The 22,702-nt window shown below is 34.5% G+C and overlaps 3 protein-coding genes and 1 non-coding gene across 5 annotated transcripts; 3 read left to right on the top strand and 1 right to left on the bottom strand.

The window, feature by feature from the left end:
- The first annotated feature begins 10,555 nt into the window (after window positions 1-10,555).
- LOC9304269 (1-deoxy-D-xylulose-5-phosphate synthase, chloroplastic) lies at window positions 10,556-14,305 on the top strand. Its single transcript, XM_002870184.2, has 9 exons — window positions 10,556-11,107; window positions 11,378-11,503; window positions 11,585-11,900; window positions 12,002-12,273; window positions 12,360-12,633; window positions 12,744-13,051; window positions 13,133-13,414; window positions 13,494-13,778; window positions 13,862-14,305. The coding sequence occupies exons 1-9, from the start codon at window positions 10,958-10,960 to the stop codon at window positions 14,000-14,002; spliced, it is 2,154 nt and encodes a 717-aa protein (XP_002870230.1). The 5' UTR covers window positions 10,556-10,957; the 3' UTR covers window positions 14,003-14,305.
- A 1,109-nt stretch (window positions 14,306-15,414) lies between these two features.
- On the bottom strand, window positions 15,415-16,207 carry LOC9306301 (heavy metal-associated isoprenylated plant protein 18). The gene is made up of 3 exons (XM_002868150.2): window positions 16,137-16,207; window positions 15,981-16,051; window positions 15,415-15,870 (listed from the first exon to the last, which is right to left on the bottom strand). The coding sequence occupies exons 1-3, from the start codon at window positions 16,178-16,180 to the stop codon at window positions 15,536-15,538; spliced, it is 450 nt and encodes a 149-aa protein (XP_002868196.2). The 5' UTR covers window positions 16,181-16,207; the 3' UTR covers window positions 15,415-15,535.
- A 4,054-nt stretch (window positions 16,208-20,261) lies between these two features.
- TRNAP-AGG lies at window positions 20,262-20,333 on the top strand. Its single transcript has one exon. It is a non-coding gene; the product is annotated as a tRNA-Pro (tRNA).
- Window positions 20,284-22,360, top strand: LOC9304268. 2 transcript variants are annotated; one of them, XM_021016496.1, is made up of 5 exons: window positions 20,284-20,763; window positions 20,858-20,903; window positions 20,988-21,152; window positions 21,595-21,843; window positions 21,934-22,360. In XM_021016496.1, the coding sequence occupies exons 4-5, from the start codon at window positions 21,616-21,618 to the stop codon at window positions 22,207-22,209; spliced, it is 504 nt and encodes a 167-aa protein (XP_020872155.1). In that variant the 5' UTR covers window positions 20,284-20,763; window positions 20,858-20,903; window positions 20,988-21,152; window positions 21,595-21,615; the 3' UTR covers window positions 22,210-22,360. The 2 variants fall into 2 exon arrangements, with proteins under 2 accessions (XP_020872155.1, XP_002870229.2); XM_002870183.2 differs by lacking the exon at window positions 20,284-20,763 and having other exon boundaries at window positions 20,779-20,903.
- Window positions 22,361-22,702: the final 342 nt, after the last annotated feature.

Here is a 22,702-nt window from a genome sequence, read left to right as displayed (position 1 = left end):
ACCATCGATGAAAACATCCAGGGAATCTCTGCCCGACTTGACACACTCGCCCTACTTGGTAAGCCTCTTGAACATGATGACCAAATTGAACATATCCTTGAAGGTCTCCCGGATGATTACAAGCCTGTCATTGACCAAATTGCTGCCAAGGATAAGCCTCCTTAGATTACCGAAGTCCACGAAAGGCTTCTCAACCATGAGGCCAAGCTTCAGGCCAAGCAAGCTGCCTCATCCTCGTCGTTTCCCATCACTGCCAACGACGTTCAACAACGCAACAATTCCAACAACAACCGCAACAACGACAATGGCAAACGATACAACAACAGAAACAACAACAACAATTCAAATTGGCAGTCCTCTTACAATCAGTCCAGACCCGACGGTAGGATGTCAAAACCGTATTTGGGGAAATGTCAAATATGTCAAACACAAAGACATAGCACTCGCAGGTGTCCACAGTTTCAATCTCTCCAAGCATCCCCAAATCATCCTCCAAGTTCACTCGTCATACCCTGCCTCTCCTTGGCTCCTTGACTCCGGCGCCACTAATCACCTCACTGCTGACCTCAACAACATGGCCCTCCATCAACCATACAATGGTGGTGATGATGTTCTCATTGTCGACTGGTCAACAATGCCAATAACTCACACCGGTTCCACACTTCTTTCCAATCAAACTCATGCTTTACTTCTTGATAAAATATTATGTGTTCCCAATATACATAAAAATCTTATCTCGGTGTATCGCCTATGCAATGCTAATCGAGTTTCTGTGGAATTTTTCTCTACCTCTTTCCAGGTGAAGGATCTCAGTATGGGGTCCCATTACTCCAAGGCAAGATTAAGAACGAGTTGTATGAATGGCCGGTGACATCTCCTTAAGCTGCAGCAATGGTTTCATACTCCGGTCCACGTCCAACTCGGACACCTATCCTTTACTATTTTGCATTATATTATTTCAAAATAGTCTTTACCTTTTTCTTCTTCTCAGCAAAAACACTTGTCTTGCTCAGAATGTTTAACTAATAAAAGCCATAAACTTCTTTTTTCTCAAACAACCATTGTTTCAAATCGCCCTCTTGAGTTCATTTTTACCGATGATTGGACATCTCCCCTTTACTCCATTGAAAATCACAAATACTATCTTGTTTTGATTGATCACTTCACCCGTTATACCTGGTTGTACCCACTTAAACGAAAGTCTGATGTCCGTGACCTATTCCCATCTTTCAAAGCTCTCGTTGAAAACCGATTTCAATGCAAAATTGGGACGTTATTTTTGGATAATGGAGGGGAATTCATAGCGCTTCGAAGCTTTCTTGCGACACATGGAATCACTCATCTCACATCTCCATCTTACACACCGGAGCATAATGGCCTTGCAGAACGCAAACACCGGCACATAGTTGAAACCGGACTCACACTTCTGTCCACCGCTTTTGTCCCCAAAGAATATTGGTCGTATGCGTTCTCTACGACCGTGTATCTAATTAACCGTATGCCTACTCCGGTGCTCTCCATTGAATCACCATTTCAGAAATTGTTTGGGACGACACCCAACTATGAGAAGCTACGGATATTTGGCTGCGCTTGCTTCCCTTGGCTGCGGCCATATACACGTCATAAACTTGATGATCGCTCTCAACGGTGTGTCTTCCTTGGGTACTCAACATCACAAAGTGCATATTTCTGTCTTCACCTACCAACCAAACGGATGTATGTGTCACGACATGTTCAATTCGATGAATCAAGCTTCCTATTTGATAATCAAAACAATAAGCTCACTCAAGAAGCCAAGGTCGACTCCGTTGTCAGCTCAAACTTGCCGTTACCAATTTTGCTGGTCCCACCACCATCACTTTCGCCGCCAGGTCACCAACCATCGGTGCTGACGACCTCCGATGTTCCGTCGCAATTGCAGCTCGACCAACGTTCACCCCCTGCAACACGATATGAAGCTGGTGATGGTTCACGTGGGTCACAACAAGATGTGGGCTCAAATGAATCAGGCCCAGTTAGAACATTACCTCAGGCCCAACATCAATCTACTCCACCCAGCAGTCCAACACGTGAGAGCACTCACTCATCTTCGTCTTCATTGCAGACCGGTCACCTCCTCGACATTGTCAACGTCACCGGGACCCCCGCATCTGAGCCTTCGCCTTTCTCCGTGATGGAAATCATCACAACAGGTATCCTCTATCCCTAACTCCTCTTCTCGTCTTAATTCTGAGCCTACTGCTCCAACTATACATGAGTCGAAAACCTCGACTCAGACAATCCCTAATTCCCGAGAGCCCACTGCTCTACGTCAAAATGAGTTGCAACCCACAACTCAGACACAACCACAATTAAATCCCAGAAATCCAAACCAAGCTGCGCCAAATCAACCACAAAACCAAAATAATGAACCACCACAAAATATCCACAAAATGCAAACTCGAGCCAAAAATAATATTCGCAAACCCACACAAAAATTAACCCTCACAGCTGCTGCGAAGAAATTACAACAAAAGGAACGAACCACCATTCATCAAGCGTTAAAAGATCCAAATTGGAGTCGTGCTTCCTCTCTCGAGTTCGATGCTCTCATGGCGAACCAGACCTGGGACTTGGTTCCACCGCAACCGAACAAAAATATCATTGGCTGCAAATGGGTCTTCACCACCAAATTTCTCTCCAATGGTCAGCTAGAACGATACAAGGCTCGACTTGTTGCGAAGGGTTTTCATCAACAATACAGGAAAGATTATGCAGAAACATTCAGCCCCGTTATAAAATCAACAACAGTTCGGGTCGTTCTTGAAGTTGCGGTCACCAAAGCATGGACAATCAAACAACTTGATGTTAACAATGTCTTCCTCCAGGGAAAACTCACTGAAGAAGTGTATATGTCACAACCACCAGGGTTCATAGACAAGGACCGACCATCCTATGTTTGCTACTTGAGGAAACCTATCTACGGCCTCAAACAAGCTCCGCCTTCTTGGTACATGGCACTCAAAAAGTATCTTTTCGACTCGGGATTCATGAACTCATTGGCCGATACGTCACTCTTCATTCACAGCACGTCAACCACAATCACCTACGTCCTTGTCTACGTTGATGATATAATTGTCACCGGCAACAATACTTCTATGGTTACTAAAGTGTTAGCTTCCTTTGTAGAAAGATTCTCCATCAAAGATCCAACGGATTTACATTTTTTTTTGGCATTGAAGTCACACGGATAGCCAAAGGAATGCATCTAATGCAACGACGCTATGTCACAGATCTCCTCACTCGCCACAATATGTTGGATGCGAAGCCGGTGACAACTCCATTTCCGACTGCTCCCAAGCTCAGACTAACCTCCGGTGACCCGCTAGAAGATGCTTCGCCATATCGCTCCTTGGTAGGTAGTCTCCAATATCTTGCCTTCACGAGACCTGACATATCTTATGCTGTCAATCCACTCTCACAGTTTATTCACAAACCAACACATGAGCATTGGCATGCGGCAAAACGGGTCCTCCACTACTTGGCTGGTACGATAACTCATGGTATATACTTTCACGCTTCATCTTCGACGACTCTCCATGCATACTCGGATGCCGATTGGGCCGGTAATTCTGAAGATTATGTCTCCACAAACGGTTACCTAACCTATCTTGGCCGCAATCCAGTCTCTTGGTCTTCAAAGAAACAACGTGGCGTCGCTCGCTCGTCTACCGAAGCTGAATACAGGGCGGTCGCAAACACTGCCTCTGAGGTATGATGGTTCTGTTCCTTATTGACTGAGCTAAAGATACCCTTACCGACTGCACCAGTTATCTATTGTGACAATATTGGTGCGACATATCTTTGCGCAAACCCGGTATTTCACTCTAGAATGAAATACATTGCTCTAAACTATCATTTTGTGAGGAATCAGATTCAAAGCGGTATGCTGCGGGTATCTCATGTCTCAACGCATGATCAGTGGAGCATGAATTAGATATCAACATTGGGATAATACCATATTTCTATTAAAATACATACATTACTCTATAATCGTTGAGTATATTTTTAGTTACAAACAGAGATAATCAAAGTCTATATCATTTGATAGTGAGAACATGCATGTCAAGCAATAAGATTCAAGAGTTATCCCAAAATTCGAAAGATGAACTTTCAATTTTTGTCCAAACAAGATCGGATATATAACGATATTGACCAGTATCTAGCCATTTGTGCATCATCATGATTTTTCATTATGTAATTAAACAATAAGAGGAGACTGAGGAGTGCACTAAAACATTTTTTTTGAGTTCAAAAGCCTTTTAAATATAATAGTAACTAATATATATATATATATATTATAGTAACTCTTATAGTGCAACAAAACATGCTTGCAAAGCCCTTACCAAAAAAAAAAAACATGCTTGCAAAGAGAGTTTGTTAGCAACATATTATTAGTTAGATAACACCAGTGAACTTGGGTTCATAGATGTTTATGGTGCGGGTGCGATTAGAATTCCTCTTTCATTCTTACACAAATATGTTTACACAAAATTAGAGCACAAGAAGATTTTCCATCTAAGACAAAAGGTTTGACAACATATTCCAAGAAAATAAAGACTGTTCAATTATAGTGTCTTGATGTTGGGGTCTTATGAGTTCTTAAAACAAAAGGTTCAAGGATTACAAAAGAGAAAGTAGAACCTTTGAGAAAAAGAGTCTTTTCCACTATCAACACATATGTGAAGGATCATTGTCGCACATATGAGGGAGGAGGTCTAAATCTTCACTACTGTTTCAATTCTTTGATCATGTTCTACCTAACATATATCATTTGTTCGGAGAATTACGTTTTTGTATTAAACCCACAAACTTGTAAAATGGTGATATTACTCTTTCGCAATCCAGATTATCGAGCTTGGTATCGCTCGTGGTTTTTTAAATAATTTTCAGGAGATATTATGTGATATGCTTATAGTTTCTTACTTTTTTTTTTCTCTTTGCAAGAGGTATGGTTTCCTCTCACAAATTATTTTAATCGAGTTACTATATCTCGTTAGATTGAAATTCGATGTAAAATGCAAATGATTATGAAATAAAACAAATTATTGCCTAATTATATTCATGACTTTAGAGAAATTTGTGATGAAAAGAGCTAGATTAGCAGCAATTAGACAATAATTTGTTTTATTTGTTTCATGGTTGTAGAAAAAAAGGGAGATTTGTGTTGAAACTTATTTTGATTAGTTGCGCCGGACTACTTTTTCGGGTAACTTTCAAAATTAAAGTTCGTTTGAATGAGAAATGGATATCCGAAGTGGCTAGCTTGGATAGCTTGAAATTTGACTAAAGGATCAAATGTAGCACTTCGGAAGTTAAAGGAGAAATCCAAACCAAACATGTGTGCCGAGCTGTGTTGTATCGTGCCGAGCCGGACCGGATTTGGGATTTTGAGATTTGGGAAATGGGCTTATCACTCAAATGATAATTGTTATCAACCCAAATGTGTTTAAGTCATAATGTTGAAAGATTCAATATATATCTTATTTAAATGTGAATTGTGTAACAACAAATCAATTAATGAGAATAATGGAGTCAATGACTATCATTGAGAATATTACTTTTATGTTGAGAATGAATTCTCATTACTCTTCTTTACTAGATTATAACCCGCGGTACACCGCGGGACTATAATTTTTTTTAAAAATAAAAATTTAGTTTGTTTATAGATTAAAAATATATATGATTTAATGTTTTGTATTTTTTAAATGTACAATTCTTATATCTATATATTTTTAGTGTACAATTACTATGTTTAATTTTTACTGTTTAAAAATATAGAAACAATAACATACAGTTCATTAAGTTAAAATCTAGATTATAACTATATAATTTAAATTTAAATTATATTTATTTTGTTAAAATTGTTTGTTTTGTTTAGTGTTTAAGATAGTATAATTGTATTTTGATTGTTATATCTAAGATTTCACCCGTAGTATACAGTCTCGTATTACTATCGACCCAAACCTGTCCTACCATCTAATACCGTTCAGTGAAATTAAACATATCTAATGGATTTCACCCGTGGTATACCGTCTCGTATTACTATCGACCCAAACCCGTCCTACCATATAACCCCGTTCAGTGAAATTAAACATTATTTTATTATTTTTGTTTTAGTAATACTTTAATTTAAAAGATATATAATTCATATCAATTTAAAAGTTTTCTTTCAAATGGTTATTTAATTGTTGTAATTTTCATATATTATAATATTATAAATCCGTCATACCATCTAATTCTGTTCGGTGTAATTAAACATTATTTTTTGTTTGAATAATACTTTTATTAAAACATTTATAATTCAAATCAATTTAAAGTTTTCTTTCAAATGATTATGTAATTTTTATAGATTTCATATATTATATATATTCTAAACATTTTTTCCGTTAAATATTCTAAACGTTTAATATATTAAACGTTAAATATTCTAAACGTTAAATATTCTAAAAGTTTATATAAACTTTAAATTAAATAACTATAATATTTATCTTTAAATAAAGTATAATATTAATAATGTCCTAAGATTTCTCCTTTTCTTAAGTAATTAGAATTGATGGAAATATATTAGATAAAGAAATGCTAGTAATTAAGAATCTTAATTAATTGATAATAATTAATGCCAATGACATTCTTTGTAAATAAGTTGCAACTTGAGGATTTATTTCATAAAGTGTTGCAAAAATGTATATATAGATTTCTAATGTTGAGAGTTTGGACTATAAAACCAAGGCTTCATCTCTCTATTTTTGTCTCATGGACATATACATCAAAAAAATCACAATCTCCTTCTTCTTCTCTTCTCTAGTTATCGAGTTTGAGAGTACACACATTACTAGACTTCGTTATGTTTATGATTTCGAGTGTTGTAAATCAGAAGATGGTGCGGTTGTATCTTGAGATTCTGATTGCGTCAAACCGTCACACTACGGGCAATTAAAGAATTAAAGAAAGAGTGTCTCGCCTCCTCACAAACCATTCTTTGTTTATCAAATATTGGTATCAGTTGTTGTATTTTATTTCTGGTTTTTATCATCATCTATTGCAATTATTCAATTTTGCCATATCGTACAAATCATGGTCTTACAATTTGCTCAGGAGCCAAGTAATGGCAGTAGACCAATCAACAAAAGGACAAGTGGGTTGACCGAGCCTATGGAGGACTTGGAACCAAACCTGTTCAGAAAAAGAGCAGTGGAAGAGTAAATGTTCTCTGTATTCTTCATGCAAGTTATAGTTGAAGTTGTGTTTATCAACTAGCAAGTCCTGCCCGCACATGAAGCCTATCAAGGGTTGCAATCCAGAGAGTGAAAGATTGCTTAGGCACAATGTTCTTGAAACACACAGCCGAATACCAAAACATTTTGTCTTAAGAAGGGTTGAAGAAGTTCCAAGTGGATTTAGTAGAGAATTTTTTTTTTCTTTGATTACATAGAACCAGAGCCGGTTTTATAACTTTTAGGGCTACAAGCCCACTTGTTTTTTGGGGCTGTTATATATTTTTTTTTGGAGAAAAATTTAGAAAAGAAGAAAAATGAGGACATGTGAATCGAACCCTTGATACTACGAGTTATATCGCGTTGCTTTGACCACCAGAACCAATAAAGATTTTGTGGAAAAAAGCCGAATAACAACGTAACTATATATTTTTAAGGGAGGACCGACTCTGCCTAGACCCCGAGTGTAACAGCCAGGGCCCCTAGAGGAGCAAGGGGGAGCAGTTGCAATCAACTGGTTCCTAATATCAATAACATTTGAATTCTTTGACCTAGCTGAGGGAAGGATCCAACCAAAATTGCCACAAACATCTGCCACAGTGAAATTAAGGTGGAACTAAGGAGAAAGCCAAGACGACGCGAATTAGAGCTTCCAAAGATATCACATAAGATCCCAAGAAGAGACAGATTATCAAACCAAAAGCTAGCTGTACGACCGTTGCAAACGGCAACCCATGAGAGCGAGCTTTTGACATAGGTCTCACACCCAAAATGAATTTCCAAATCCAACTAGCATTTCTTTGAGTATCCACGGACCAAAACCATCACCTCTTTAAGAGTTAGTTAGTTATTATATCCAGCTTGATAATCAAAAAATCACCTTAAAACTTAGTTAAAACTTAAAACTAACATATCATTTCTGAAATATAACATTTTGAAGAAACATAACATGCCATTTTTCTTAATCAATATGATATATTAGAAAATGACCCGCATGATTACAGTTTTTTTTTTTTTTTTTTTTTTTGTGTGATGTAATTGTCATCATCAACTAAGTTTTGTTTATTCATATTGACTCAATTGAAACCCAATAATCAAGGATGTCAAACATTAAGGAGAATTTAAATCATAGACATATTAATATCGTAAGATTAATCTATGTAGTTGTTTAATATGATATTAAACTTTATTAAAGTATGTAATAAGAGCAATAATACTAACACAAATCATTACACTCATTATCGCTCCTAATCGTTTAATATGAATTATAATTTAAAATAATAATGTTAATATATCTATCTTATCTTATCTTATTATATAAAATATAGTTTTTAAAGTTAGTAACTCATAGGATCGTGCCACGTGGAAAATCTATCGATCTTAGACTTTGATACGTGTAAAATAAAAATTTCCTTTTATTTCATATAAGGAAACTATACACACATGTCAAATTTATCAACGTGTAAAACAAAAAAAAAATATTTGTTTAGAAAAAAATTTATAAGGAAATTATACATATATATCTAATAAAACAGATTTTTTAAAAGTAAAGAAAGTAATTATAAGGAAACTATCTTATTAAATAAAAATAGAAATTAAAAAATTATATACTAATTCTAATTTAAAGCTACTAATTCTAAAAGAAAAAAATTACTTTTTCCTCAAAATTAAAAAAAAAGATTTATGAAATTATAAAATTTTATTGTATAAGATGATAAAAAAAAATTATAATCAATTATTAATCCTACAAGAAAAATGATTCTAAATACTCACCTCTATAGATAAACAAATAGATAGATAGACAATTTAAGAATATATGGCGATTGAGGCAAATTAAGAATTACGAACGGCGATGAACATAAAATCGAGTTGTTGTCGAAGAAGCTCGACCCGATGTCGGAAGAGATAAAGAAGGTGGAGAAATAAGAACAGTTGGGAAAAATAGGGAAGATGTGGTAACAGCGGTGTTGGTGTTGATGATGGTGGTCAAGCTCGGTAGTGGTGGCGGTAAATATTGGTGAAGGTGTTGGGTCGGAGTTAGCGTAATTTAGTATTGATGGTGATGATGATTGTGATAGTTGTGAGATTCAGTTGTGGTTGTGGCCTGGTGGATCAGAGTAATGAGACTCGGTGGTGATGCCCGAGGAATGAGAGAAATAGTGATATGAAAAAAGAGAAAAAAATATGGTGGTGAAGAAATCCAGCGAAAGGGAAAGAAAGAAACAAAAAGAGCATATCGAGCAAAAATAAGAAAAATCTAATGAAAGAAAAAGAGAGATTTGAGACTTCTCGCCAGCGAGAGGAAAGAAAAAAAAAAGACAACGAAGAACTTATGAGTAATATGTGCTAAAATTTGACAAAAACCATATAGCAAACATACATTGTTTAGTTAATATTATTTTATTAATTATTTTTTAGTTTTAGGTTATTTTGTACATATTTGCTAATTCTTTATAAATTTGTCTAATTTTTATTGAGGATTTCTCATATTATCAAGTAAAGTTACATGATGTGGATATTATCATATTGTCACAATTTTGTTTCCATCTTGCCCATATTGAAATTAGAAAAGTGTTATACACTCTTCCGATGGATGTAGATAATTTATTAAAATTCAATAATACACATATGAATATTTAGTAAATATCATAGTGTAACATATAATAAACAATACTACAAATAAGTGTTTTATATTGCACATTACGCATAATTAATCTATATTTAAAAATAATTAAAATATTACATTTTTAAAATTAAAACATATTTTAATATAATTTTAGTTAAGCTTACAAAAATAAAAATTAAAAATGATAATTTCGACTGGTAATCCGTGCAACGCACGAGTCTATATCTAATATATATAATATATACTCCTTAATATAATTTTAAAAAATAATGTTAATATATATATTAACAAATATGATTTTTTTCTGTATAGAAATATACGTTTCCAAGTTTATCAAAGATTCTAAGGATTATTTTCTTAATATTTTTTTATCAAATTACAATTCTTCAATAATCTTTTGAAATTTCATTTCTCTTTACCTTAAATGATTATAGTTACCTTTCTAGTCTCTGGTACATCTGTCTCTCTTTTTTTTTTTAACACTTCTGGTAGACTGGTACATCTGTCTAGTGAAAACATTAAAATGGGTGAACCTATTTATTTCTTTTTATTTATTTATCTTTTTTCCTATACTTTTAAAGAACTTATAAATGAATTAAAGAACAAATATACACATGTACTTCACATATATCATCAATATCTATCCAAAACTTGGATTTCATAGTTGACGTGGCCCAACCAAAATCTCAAGTTCTCTGCGGATGACGAACCATCTCAATATCTTTCAAGCTTTTCTCATTTTTTTTTAATATCATCAACACCGTTACATAAAATTCATGATCCATGAAGTTATCTTTCTTGTCTTTTTATTTCATCACCCATTTAAAAAAAAAAAAAAAAAAAAAAAAGTCTACATCTTTGCTTCTTCAACTCTCCACCACCACCACCATTGTCACCACCACATTTTAACACACACTTTCATTTTTAGTGGATTCTAAAGTGCGTTTTTATTCATTTGTTTCACTGTTTTTGATAACCTCAAATTCCCTAAAATTTTATTCTCTATAAATCATTATATTACTTACTTACATTCCCAAAGTTTTCAACTTTCTCTTCTGAGGTTCAAAAAGTTGAAATGGCTTCATCTGCATTTGCTTTTCCTTCTTACATAATAACCAAAGGAGGAGTTTCAACAGATTCTTGTAAATCAACTTCTTTGTCTTCTTCTCGATCTTTGGTTACAGATCTTTCATCTCCATGTCTCAGACCCAACAACAATTCCCATGTAAGTTCACTTCTCTCTTCTCTGCTTCATCGATGGTACTTGATTCAAGAACTGTGAGATTTTGTAGCTTGCCCATTTGTTGAAATCTTGAATTAAATAATGGGTTTACTTTGTTTTTGACAAAGTCAAACAAATTTGAATCCTTTTTATATGTTAGTTTATTGAAATTTGTTGAAAATATAGTGAAATTAGTCCAATCATATTGATTTATGGGAACTGATTAGAGAAAATGACAGCTTTTGTTGTGATTTGGGTTTGTGTTGTGTACAGACAAACAGAAGAGCAAAAGTGAATGCTTCACTTGCAGAGAAGGGTGAATATTATGCAAACAGACCACCAACTCCATTACTTGACACTATTAACTACCCAATTCACATGAAAAATCTTTCTGTCAAGGTAAAAATTCAAGCTTTGATGCTTTCTTACAGAATAATGTCTCAAATTGATGGATTGGTGGCATTTGGTAACTTATTGCAGGAGCTGAAACAACTTTCTGATGAGCTGAGATCAGATGTGATCTTTAATGTGTCGAAAACCGGTGGACATTTGGGGTCTAGTCTTGGTGTTGTGGAGCTTACTGTGGCTTTGCATTACATATTCAATACTCCACAGGATAAGATTCTTTGGGATGTTGGTCATCAGTCTTATCCTCACAAGATTCTTACTGGGAGAAGAGGAAAGATGCCTACAATGAGGCAAACCAATGGTCTATCCGGTTTCACGAAGCGAGGAGAGAGTGAACATGATTGCTTTGGTACAGGACACAGTTCAACCACAATATCTGCTGGTTTAGGTAGTCCGCCCAATCCATTTGGTGTCTCTCCTTGTCTTGTTGTGTTTAGACAGTAAACTGTAATAAGACTACAAAACTGAATCAGAAATTTTGCTTTACAGGAATGGCGGTGGGACGGGATTTGAAGGGGAAGAACAACAATGTGGTTGCTGTGATTGGTGATGGTGCGATGACGGCAGGGCAGGCTTATGAAGCCATGAACAACGCAGGCTATCTTGACTCTGATATGATTGTGATTCTTAATGACAACAAGCAAGTCTCATTACCTACTGCTACTTTGGATGGACCAAGTCCACCTGTTGGAGCATTGAGCAGTGCTCTTAGTCGGTTACAGTCTAACCCGGCTCTCAGAGAGTTGAGAGAAGTCGCAAAGGCAAGTTTATTGCATTATTTTCTAGGATGGTAAAGAATCCTGGTCTATATGGAGTTGATAAGAATTTTAGCTTTTGTTGAGTATAGGGTATGACAAAGCAAATAGGCGGGCCAATGCACCAATTGGCTGCTAAGGTAGATGAGTATGCCCGAGGAATGATAAGCGGGACTGGATCGTCGCTGTTTGAAGAACTTGGTCTTTACTATATTGGTCCAGTTGATGGGCACAACATAGATGATTTGGTAGCCATTCTTAAAGAAGTTAAGAGTACTAGAACCACAGGCCCGGTACTTATTCATGTGGTGACGGAGAAAGGTCGCGGTTATCCTTACGCTGAGAGAGCTGATGACAAATACCATGGTATTAGTTCCTTAAATAGATAACATTTTCTTTAGTTCCTAAGCAGTGGGATATATATATATATATATATATATATATATATATATAAATATTGATTATTTTTCTTTCAGGTGTTGTGAAATTCGATCCAGCGACGGGTAAACAGTTCAAAAGTACTAATAAGACTCAATCTTACACAACTTACTTTGCGGAGGCATTAGTGGCAGAAGCAGAGGTAGACAAAGATGTGGTTGCGATTCATGCAGCCATGGGAGGTGGGACCGGGTTAAATCTATTTCAACGTCGCTTCCCAACAAGATGTTTCGATGTCGGGATAGCGGAACAACACGCAGTTACTTTTGCTGCGGGTTTAGCCTGTGAAGGCCTTAAGCCCTTCTGTGCAATCTATTCGTCCTTCATGCAGCGTGCTTATGACCAGGCAAGTTCAACATCTTAATCATTTTACTTTCTAATGAAACATTTTAGAAACTAATAGAGTATATGGTAGTCTTCTCTGTAGGTTGTACATGATGTTGATTTGCAAAAATTACCGGTGAGATTTGCGATGGATAGAGCAGGACTTGTTGGAGCTGATGGTCCGACACATTGTGGAGCTTTTGATGTGACATTTATGGCTTGTCTTCCTAACATGATTGTGATGGCTCCATCAGATGAAGCAGATCTCTTTAACATGGTTGCAACTGCTGCTGCGATTGATGATCGTCCTTCTTGTTTCCGTTACCCTAGAGGTAATGGTATTGGAGTTGCATTACCTCCCGGAAACAAAGGTGTTCCAGTTGAGGTATAACTTAAACTAATCCTCTCAAGGTCTCTCTTCATTCATCATTTTGATATAGAAAATCTCTTTGGGTGTATTTCAGATTGGGAAAGGTAGGATTTTAAAGGAAGGAGAGAGGGTTGCGCTGTTGGGTTATGGCTCAGCAGTTCAGAGCTGTTTAGGAGCGGCTGTAATGCTCGAAGAACGCGGATTAAACGTAACTGTAGCAGATGCACGATTTTGCAAGCCATTGGACCGTGCTCTCATTCGCAGCTTAGCTAAGTCGCATGAGGTTCTGATCACGGTTGAAGAAGGTTCGATTGGAGGGTTTGGATCGCATGTTGTTCAGTTTCTTGCTCTCGATGGTCTTCTCGATGGCAAACTCAAGGTTACTTACTACTTCCAGAAATTCTCTAATAAATTGCTGTCTTTTCGAAATCTATGGTTTCTAATTTGCAACTTTATATACAGTGGAGACCAATGGTACTGCCTGATCGGTACATTGATCACGGTGCACCAGCTGATCAACTAGCTGAAGCTGGACTCATGCCATCTCACATCGCAGCAACCGCACTTAACTTAATCGGTGCACCAAGGGAAGCTCTGTTTTGAGAGCAAGAATCGGTTGGCTAAAACATATATATACAAACACTCTAAATGCAACACAAGGTTTCTTCTAAGTACTTGATGAAAATTCCCACCGAAAAGTCCGTTGGCAACAGCTATATATTTACTAAGATGGTGAAGAGAAAGGCAAAGGCAAAGGTTGTGCAAAGATTAGTATTATGATAAAACTGGTATTTGTTTTGTAATTTTTGGTTAGGGGTCTGATGGAGATCGAGTTGTACAATAATCATCTAACATCTTGTAAAAATAAATTACATTTCTTTGTGTATCTTTCATACCATTGTGTGAGATGTCTTTGGTACGAGCAGTGCTTCTAAACCTGGTCCTATATGGCCCGGTTGGACTGGTAAAAACTCATTGACTGGCCATCGAATGTACCAATCCGGTGACTCGAACCACTTTCCGGTTTACGTTCCAATCCGGTTTTAAAAAGATTGGATACAAATACATTTTTTTTTTTTCGTCGTCTAGATTTATTATTAATTGCAAATTATGAGAACTGTTACATAGACGATTCTATCACTGACAATTCCTTACGACCCTTACTAGATTCACGACAGACTACACTTCCTTCTTCGTAATCTTGATGAATACCTTCAATGATCCACGACCTGGCGACACTTCCTTCTCTGCGTAGAATCCTGGCGAACGGCTATAATTGTACATCACTGGAGATCTCTTGCACACTTGCCTCCATTAATCTGCAAATTTGTTAATAAATCGCAATACCTAGGACTCGAACCCCAGACTTTTTGGTGTAGAAGCATTAATCAACCCTTGGTCAACCAATGGGCCAAGAGAGCTTCCACAATACAAATACATTTACTTTACAAAAAAAAAAAAGAAAATCCCCAACTCTGAGGACTAAAGCTATTGAAAGACTCTATCTACAAAAGAGAGTTTTCTTGTTAAGAAAAGAATAGACAATAATAGAGTACTCTATTAAATAAGAGAGTTATCTAATAATTCCACTTTCACTAAATAAGATGCTTAGGATTATATTTTTCTTTCATAAAGATGAATGTATTCAATTTTACTTATAAATTTATATTTTACTTTGGAATTTATCTGTACCAAATAAATTTAAGATAGTGTAATCATAATTAAATTGAATAAAAAAGAAAAGAAAAGATAAAGTACCTTAATTATGTTCTTATCTAATATACTTCCTCTTTCACTAAGAAAGATGAATTTAGGATTTTTTTTAATTGTTTCATAAAGATGAATGTAATCAATTATATCTATAAATTTATCTTCACCAAATCTATACTATAATGTATATCTAAATTAAATTGATAAATTCAATCCATAGAAAATTAATAAGAATTGATCAAGTTAATTATTTTTATTAAAAATCTGTGAATACTTTAAAAAATACAACTAAAAAACAAAGGGAATACATAATAATTTTATTCAAACTACAAGATGGGGAGAAATGTGAAGATTTGAATTTGAAATGATATGAAACTTAATGCCAAAAAAAACCTTTGTAAAAAGGTCTATTTGACAAACTACACTTTACGAAATAGTACATCTAGCGTTGGTATTTTCTTCATTGAACATCATAATTTTCTCTATTTGTTTATGCTCATCACTATTTGGATCAATTTTCTTCTTGGCCTTTGCAAGCTCTTCTTCAACCATTTTAGATTCTTCACGTTTCTTCGGAATTAATTTAAGTTTCTCTTCATTTTTTTTATTTATTTCAGATTCATCATTCTTATCATTTTCCCCCTCATGAATCTCCAATTCTTGAATTACTTTCATGAGTTTTTTCAACAACATCTCCTGATTAAAACTTCCAGTAGCCTTAATCTTTTGATTCTCTTTATCCACCACACATATTGTAACTCCTAATAATCATAAATCATACAAACAAATTACAACATGCATGCATATATATGTACCTTCATATTACTATCAATTATATACACCTAAACTATGACTATAGATATTATTCTACCTCTGAATTTGGATATAGCATCAGTCATAGCTCTCTCGCATATGCTACACTTCGGCATGTTGAATTCGACACTAAATCACATATCGAAGAAGAATTAGTGAGTTACTAAGAGAATTTTCATTAATTAACATGTGTAAGAATATAAATTACACTTACTTTTTAGGACTATTTTTTGGTAAAAGCGGTAAGCAACAACTCATTTTATCAAAACTTGAGCTACCAAAGAAAAAAAAAGATGGATCATTTATCGACAACCTAAAACCCTTTATATACTCATACATTCACACAAATTTGGCACACATAGAAAAATTATAATATATTTTTTTTTAACATATATTACAAACCAAAGACAGACAATATTTTTTTGAAATAGTGAAAAAAAGAAATACATAATAGATTACCCAATTATTGATTAATACCATATATGATTTGTATAGTTTTATATATTATAAGCCTTTTATACACATTTTGTTTTGCATAAGGAAAATTATCTTATTAATATTTAATTACATCTGATTTTCTAATTATTTAATAAGCATTTTTTTCTTAATAAATTAAGATTTAATATATCTTTGTAATTATATATCAAATATTCCCAATTCAATTTTGAATTTTACAAATAATTATTTTCTTATATATAAAATTTTCAGGCTTTCTACTTTGTTTTCTTAAACTTTGAAATATTATTTAATTCATTTTTTGTTTTTTAAAGGAAAATGAATATATGATATCATAACGAGTTTACACAATACAAAAACAAATCAAATACAACCAATATCTTAAATAAAGAAAATTGAACACAATTTTGATGAAAGAGTAAAAGTGACTATGTTTTCCAAACTTAACAAATAACATATATTAAGTCCTCCTTTTATACACTTGTAAATGGCTATCATCTTCTTGATGAAAAAAAAAAAAATTGGCTATCATCTTCCACAATGCCCTTGGCATAACCTTGATTAATAAACTGAAATTTAATATTGTTCGAATTGTATCTAAAACTTGTCTCGTCCATGTTATCAAAATCAGATCTGCCTTATTCATTCATAGATAATTGTTTATTGTCACTACATTTTCATCCCTAAAATGTCTCTTTCTCTGTGGTGGTTTCCATGGGCGTCTTTTACATAGCAAATCTGCTTGTCCCCAAAATCTGCAGTTAATTGACCACCAGAAATTGCGAGAATAGCTGTGAAAACAACAGATCCCGACATGTCCATTTATACATATAATTCTGTGAGAACAAAACTGCATCACATCGAATCATGGGCTTCAGTGTAGGGATAACTGCCAAAGAGTGTGAGAGATGTCCCATGAAAACCACATCACCGACAAAGAGAACAGCAACTGCCACCGTAAATATGAAGAGAAATCGAATGAATAATATAGAAAGCAGATGTCGGCGCCTCGGAAGCCCGTAAAAATAAGAGAAGAAAAACCGTTAGTTTTTTTTTTTTTTTTGTCATCTGGTTGTATTTATAAGAAACTTGAAGAGATACATGAGATACAAATATAAGTCGGCAGAAAACAGAGATATCCCCAGAGTCTAAAGCCCAAACAAGAGAAGCTAAATCCGAGAACGAAAGATAAATCCCGGAAACATAAGCTGGAGAAAAGTGTAAACTCTCCAGAAATTAAACCAGATAACAAACTATAATAAAGTATAAAAGAGAGTTTGCAAAGGAAAAGAAAGTAGCTAGATTGTTGAATAATTAAACCACAACAAAAGGTTTAATTAAACCACAACAAAAGGACACTAGTTTTTATTACACCGGTTTCAATATTGTCCAATTATTAAATTCATTTCTTTGTTTTAATATTTCTATATATACTCACATTCACAAGAGAGATTGTTGAAGTTATCAATGAAAATGGTGCCATGTCATTTTCTAGAAATTTTTTTTCTAACAAAAGTTATATTAATTTTAGACTAAATATTTATCTATAGAAACAAGTCAGCAAAGGTAGTGAAAATATATTGTCCGACAAGCTAAGGGCTAATGATGCCTAAGTTTATTAGTTTTTTTTTTCTCTTAGTGGTAAAAGGCTTCCAGTTGGAGGTACCGCCACCTGCATTCGATTCCTGGCCACTGCGGAATTCACATAGCGGCTGCAGGCTTCCAGGACCACATCAGCTCCGATTGGACCGGACACCTGGGTTATCAAAAAAAAAAAGTTTATTAGTTTTTTAAAATAAATTATTCAACTATTTTGTAAATGAGGATTTAAAAAAATAGCGTTTTTGAAAGAACCAAACCCTACGAGTAATCATAATTTTTTTGGACAACATAGCTATCACCACAACATTGTTAGAATTTTTGAAGACGATATTATAAAGTCTTCTTATAGATGCTCTAACGTTCAAGTTAGATAATAGACCAAGTTGAATCTTCAGTTGAATCTAGTATTTTGTAATAAGATGATGATTGTCGAGTAATTATTCGATACACTTAATTGCAGGATAGTATATACGAGGTCGATCTACAAGAACCAGTGGTACACTAAAGATTTTTGAGACTCGTTCTTAGTAAAGCGGAAAGATTATTTCTTTTAGTTTTCAGATTGTAAATTAAAATGCAAAGAAAATGAACGATTAAACTTGTATTATAAAAAGCATTGGACAATAGGGTACGTCAGAGATCAATGATTAGTGAAAATATAAGACAAGGAATTCACAATAGTTTAGACTAATTCTCTCTCAAGACATTAGTCACTAAATTTGACTACTCGACAACTACACTCTCATTTGTAATTTCCTAATCAAATTCGCATTAGAATTAGGTCCCTTCGGTTCGAAATGCATTCTAACATCAACTCTTGTTGGCTAGAAATACATTGCTCAATTCACATTCATTCATGCATTCTCTATAGAATACTTTTGATACATATAAAAACCTATTATCTAAAACAGGGTGATCAAAGAACTTAAGCGTTAAGAATCCCTAGCAACAATCAAACCATCAAACTATTGAATCTCCTACTTAGAACCCTAAAACCCAATAGAGAGACTACTCACACATATTGAAAAGAACAACACAAAGAGATGAAGAAGACATAATAAATTAATGAAATATGAAAGAAAAAGGAATTAGAGATCTTCTCCAAAGTGTCAAAGAGGATGAATCTCTAGAATTCCAAAAAGTGGCTAGAAAAAGTCTATCTCAGAAAATTGCAGAAGAAAACGTGAACTGAAAAATTAGGTCTCTGGATTTTAATATCCAATTATAGGTAATAGAAGATAAACCCGGTTAAACGAAAAACAAGACTGTGCGTTAGGGAGTTGCCCGATGCAATTGCCAGATGCGATTTTCCAGAAGAGTTGGGCGGGAAAACCATAATTGGGCATCATGGATTTTTCCAGATGCTATTTTCCAGCGAAGTTTTGGACAGGAAAACCGAAATTGGGCATCAGAGAGTTGCCCGATGAGGTTTGTCCTATGCCGTTTTCCAGCATAGTCATCTTGAATCACCATTTTTCTACTTCTTCTCCTAACACCCGTTTTTATCGTTACATATGTAGCATCATAAGAAAAATATAAAACATAAAATTTTTATTCAAATTACATATATATGTAGTTATGTATAAAATATAAGTCATTTTACTTGTCTGACGTGTTTTTCCGTGACCTCTTCCATCACCAACCCATCACAATCAAACTCTAAATAACAAACACTTGTTTAACGATCTCTGCGATGAAGAGAAGAGAATTTTAGACATGTAATGCAATTTGTTAACTAAACTTTAGACATGATTTTTTTTTGTAAGCATGTTTTCCTTTTTTTTTTTTAAACACGTTACTTTTCCGTTGACGGGGTTAATTTTTCTGTTGACGGAGTTACTATTCCGTTATTTTTAGGGCGTCATGTAAAGTGTTAGTAAAATTAGTTTGGAAGTTTATAGTGACTAGTAAAAATATATCGAGGTTTAAAATGTTATCCAGTGCCACTTTGAAGGTTTAAAATATGATTTTCCGTATATTTTTCTATACACACATAAAAGTTCGTGTATGTTTATGAAAATAAAATTGGTAGTATATTTTTCGTTATCTATTATCTTGATATTCTTCGTTAGTGAGTCTATTTTGTAAGTAGTCTTGGCATAACTCATTTATCAGCAAGTAAAGCTTTTTCATATATGTTTTCTAAAGAAATATTTGTATGCTTCTCAAGCACTCCTCAAGATAATAGAATTAGAAGACTTTAGTGTTATGAAAAAGTCAATGGCTTTATCATTATTTTCATTTAATGACTAAGTTAACCCAATTCAAGTTTTTTGTCATTGGGCATTTGGTCTAGTGGTATGATTCTCGCTTAGGGTGCGAGAGGTCCCGAGTTCAATTCTCGGAATGCCCCAATCTTTTATTTTTTTAGTCGAACTTCTCTGCCTAAATCCGTTTTGCTTACGCATCAAACTTTTGCAGATGCAAGAATTAACAACTACCGATCATGTGCTTTCTCCGAGTTATCACCTTACTTTCTCTCAGGCATATCATCGAACAGCTTACGGGCATCCACTAGAAAACCAGCATTGTACCAAAGAAGAGTTTTTTTCTTGGTGATCCTCTGGAGAAGATGAGTTCTTATGAGATTAGATATATAAATCTCATCTGGGTACAAGCTATCTTTGAAGTTCATATGTTAGAAACCAACGAAAAATTGACATTTTTTTGTCTGTTGGGTTAACTTTGTCTCTTGTTGTTTAAGTCAACATCAAGAAGGCATTTTTTATGTGGTGAGTCATCGTCATCATCATCATCTCCTTCACATCGTAATTAGTCATATGGTAACGTGTTCTCTTTAGAAACCAAAGACATCAAAGAAAAATTTCAGATTTTATATAAAAAAAAAAATATGAATTCAGTTCGATTTTCTTGTAGCTCTCTCCCTCAAGACATAATCTTGAAGATCAGCTCTTCTCTTCAGGTATTTTTACTCAATTTCTGTTGGATTTTGTGAACTTGATTCTGAGGCTAATTCTTGATAAATTGTGTCTTGTTTGATGGATAGGTGATTGATCTTTGTGCACTCAGTAGCTGTTCTAGGTTTTGGAGAGAGCTATGTGGTTCTGATATCTTGTGGGAACCTCTGTTTAGGCAAAGATGGCCCTTGTTATCCTCATTTGATGGAGACAATACTCAGTTTCCTCAAACCCAAACCAATGAAAATTCTCAGGTAGAAAAATGAGACATTCCCATGGATTCTTGTTTCTGAGTTGATTAGATTTTGGCCATTTTTAAAGTCTGGTGATGAGTTTGTTTGTTGTTGAATTGGATGTTGATTGGATCAATTGGTGATTAGATGGATGGTGCTTGATTTGAGATTGTAAAGAACAGTTTTTTAGTTGAGATATTTAACAATTGTTCAGTCTACTGAGACATATGAAGGTGCTGATGTTATTATAGAAAGAGTTTTATATTATCTACTGTTTTTGTGGATACCTTAATGAGATTTACAAGAGACTTGACTATTTTGTGTGAAGAGGTTATAGTTTGAATTGGACATGATGTATGATCGTTTATATAGCTCAACTTACCGAGACTGTAGTTCTATGTAACTTTGATTGCAGTAAGGTCTATTATGGATTCATGATTACTGTATCCTGAACATTTTGTAGGAATGGAGAAGATTTTACGTGATGCAGCACAAGGAAATGGCATCTAGAGCTTATGAGGTGATTACATATGTGACTAATAGTCCTGCTACGTTGTCTCTAGAGGCCGGTAAATATCTGCAGGCGGTTGAAACCATGAGCTCGATGCAATTAGGATTTCAAGATGTGGAGTTATTTCTCTTCAAACCAAACTTGAGTGTGCTGCTCAACCTCATTGGACTCATCTACTGCATACAACACTTGAAACCGTTGGTTAGTTGTTTATTCCAAAAGGAAAAACCCGCCTTTCGTAATATCCCATATTTTCGTTTCGCAACTTTTTTAACATTATTTTTTCTACAGCGAGATCAAATCTTGGATGCGCTACAGCGATGTGGAATCTCAGAGCAGCTAGTTTGGGTGAAATGGTTGACGTTAGGTCGATGGTCAGGTGGGAGAAGAATGAGAGACGAAATCGTGTCGCGTCAGGTCTCTCTAGTCGATGTTGTAACAGGTAAAGAAGAGACGGTTCTACGAGTGCTTCAACGAGGAGTTGTTCATGAAGTTCTACGCGTTTGTATCTCGACCGTTGATCTTGCGTGTACGCCTTGCAGCAGTAGCACCATCAGAAACTACTAAACCGTTTTAAGGAGGATTACAAGTTTGTTACAAGTTGAATTGGGTTTAGTTAATGTGATAAACACATGTAATTATGATTGAAACTATTTTCATGTAAATAATAATAAAGGGCATTTTTTTATGGAATCCATAAAAACTGATCTTCTCTAAATTTCATTATCTCTAATCCCTCGAAGTGCAAATGTAAAAGCGGATAACTTGGCACGAAAAGTTCGTACCGAACCGCATCATATCACTTATGTAAACAACATTCCCCAAAAATGATTCTTTTAAATTTTAATTAAAATCTGTTGACAGAAAAAAAAAAAAATCGTCTTTTTTATTTATTATTAACTTGATTAGAACTCGTGTATTACACAATACGTGTGACCACGTATTCTACAATATGTCATGTAGTTAGCAATCTTTTTTCTTTTAATTTTCTATAAGATTTATTCACTATTTATTTTTGCTAAAATATATTTTTTTAAAATAACACACAAAAAATTTAACT

This window comes from Arabidopsis lyrata (assembly GCF_000004255.2).
Source record: "Arabidopsis lyrata subsp. lyrata unplaced genomic scaffold ARALYscaffold_7, whole genome shotgun sequence".
Taxonomy (NCBI): Eukaryota; Viridiplantae; Streptophyta; class Magnoliopsida; order Brassicales; family Brassicaceae; genus Arabidopsis; species Arabidopsis lyrata.
This window is presented reverse-complemented; position numbering and strand designations above follow the sequence as displayed.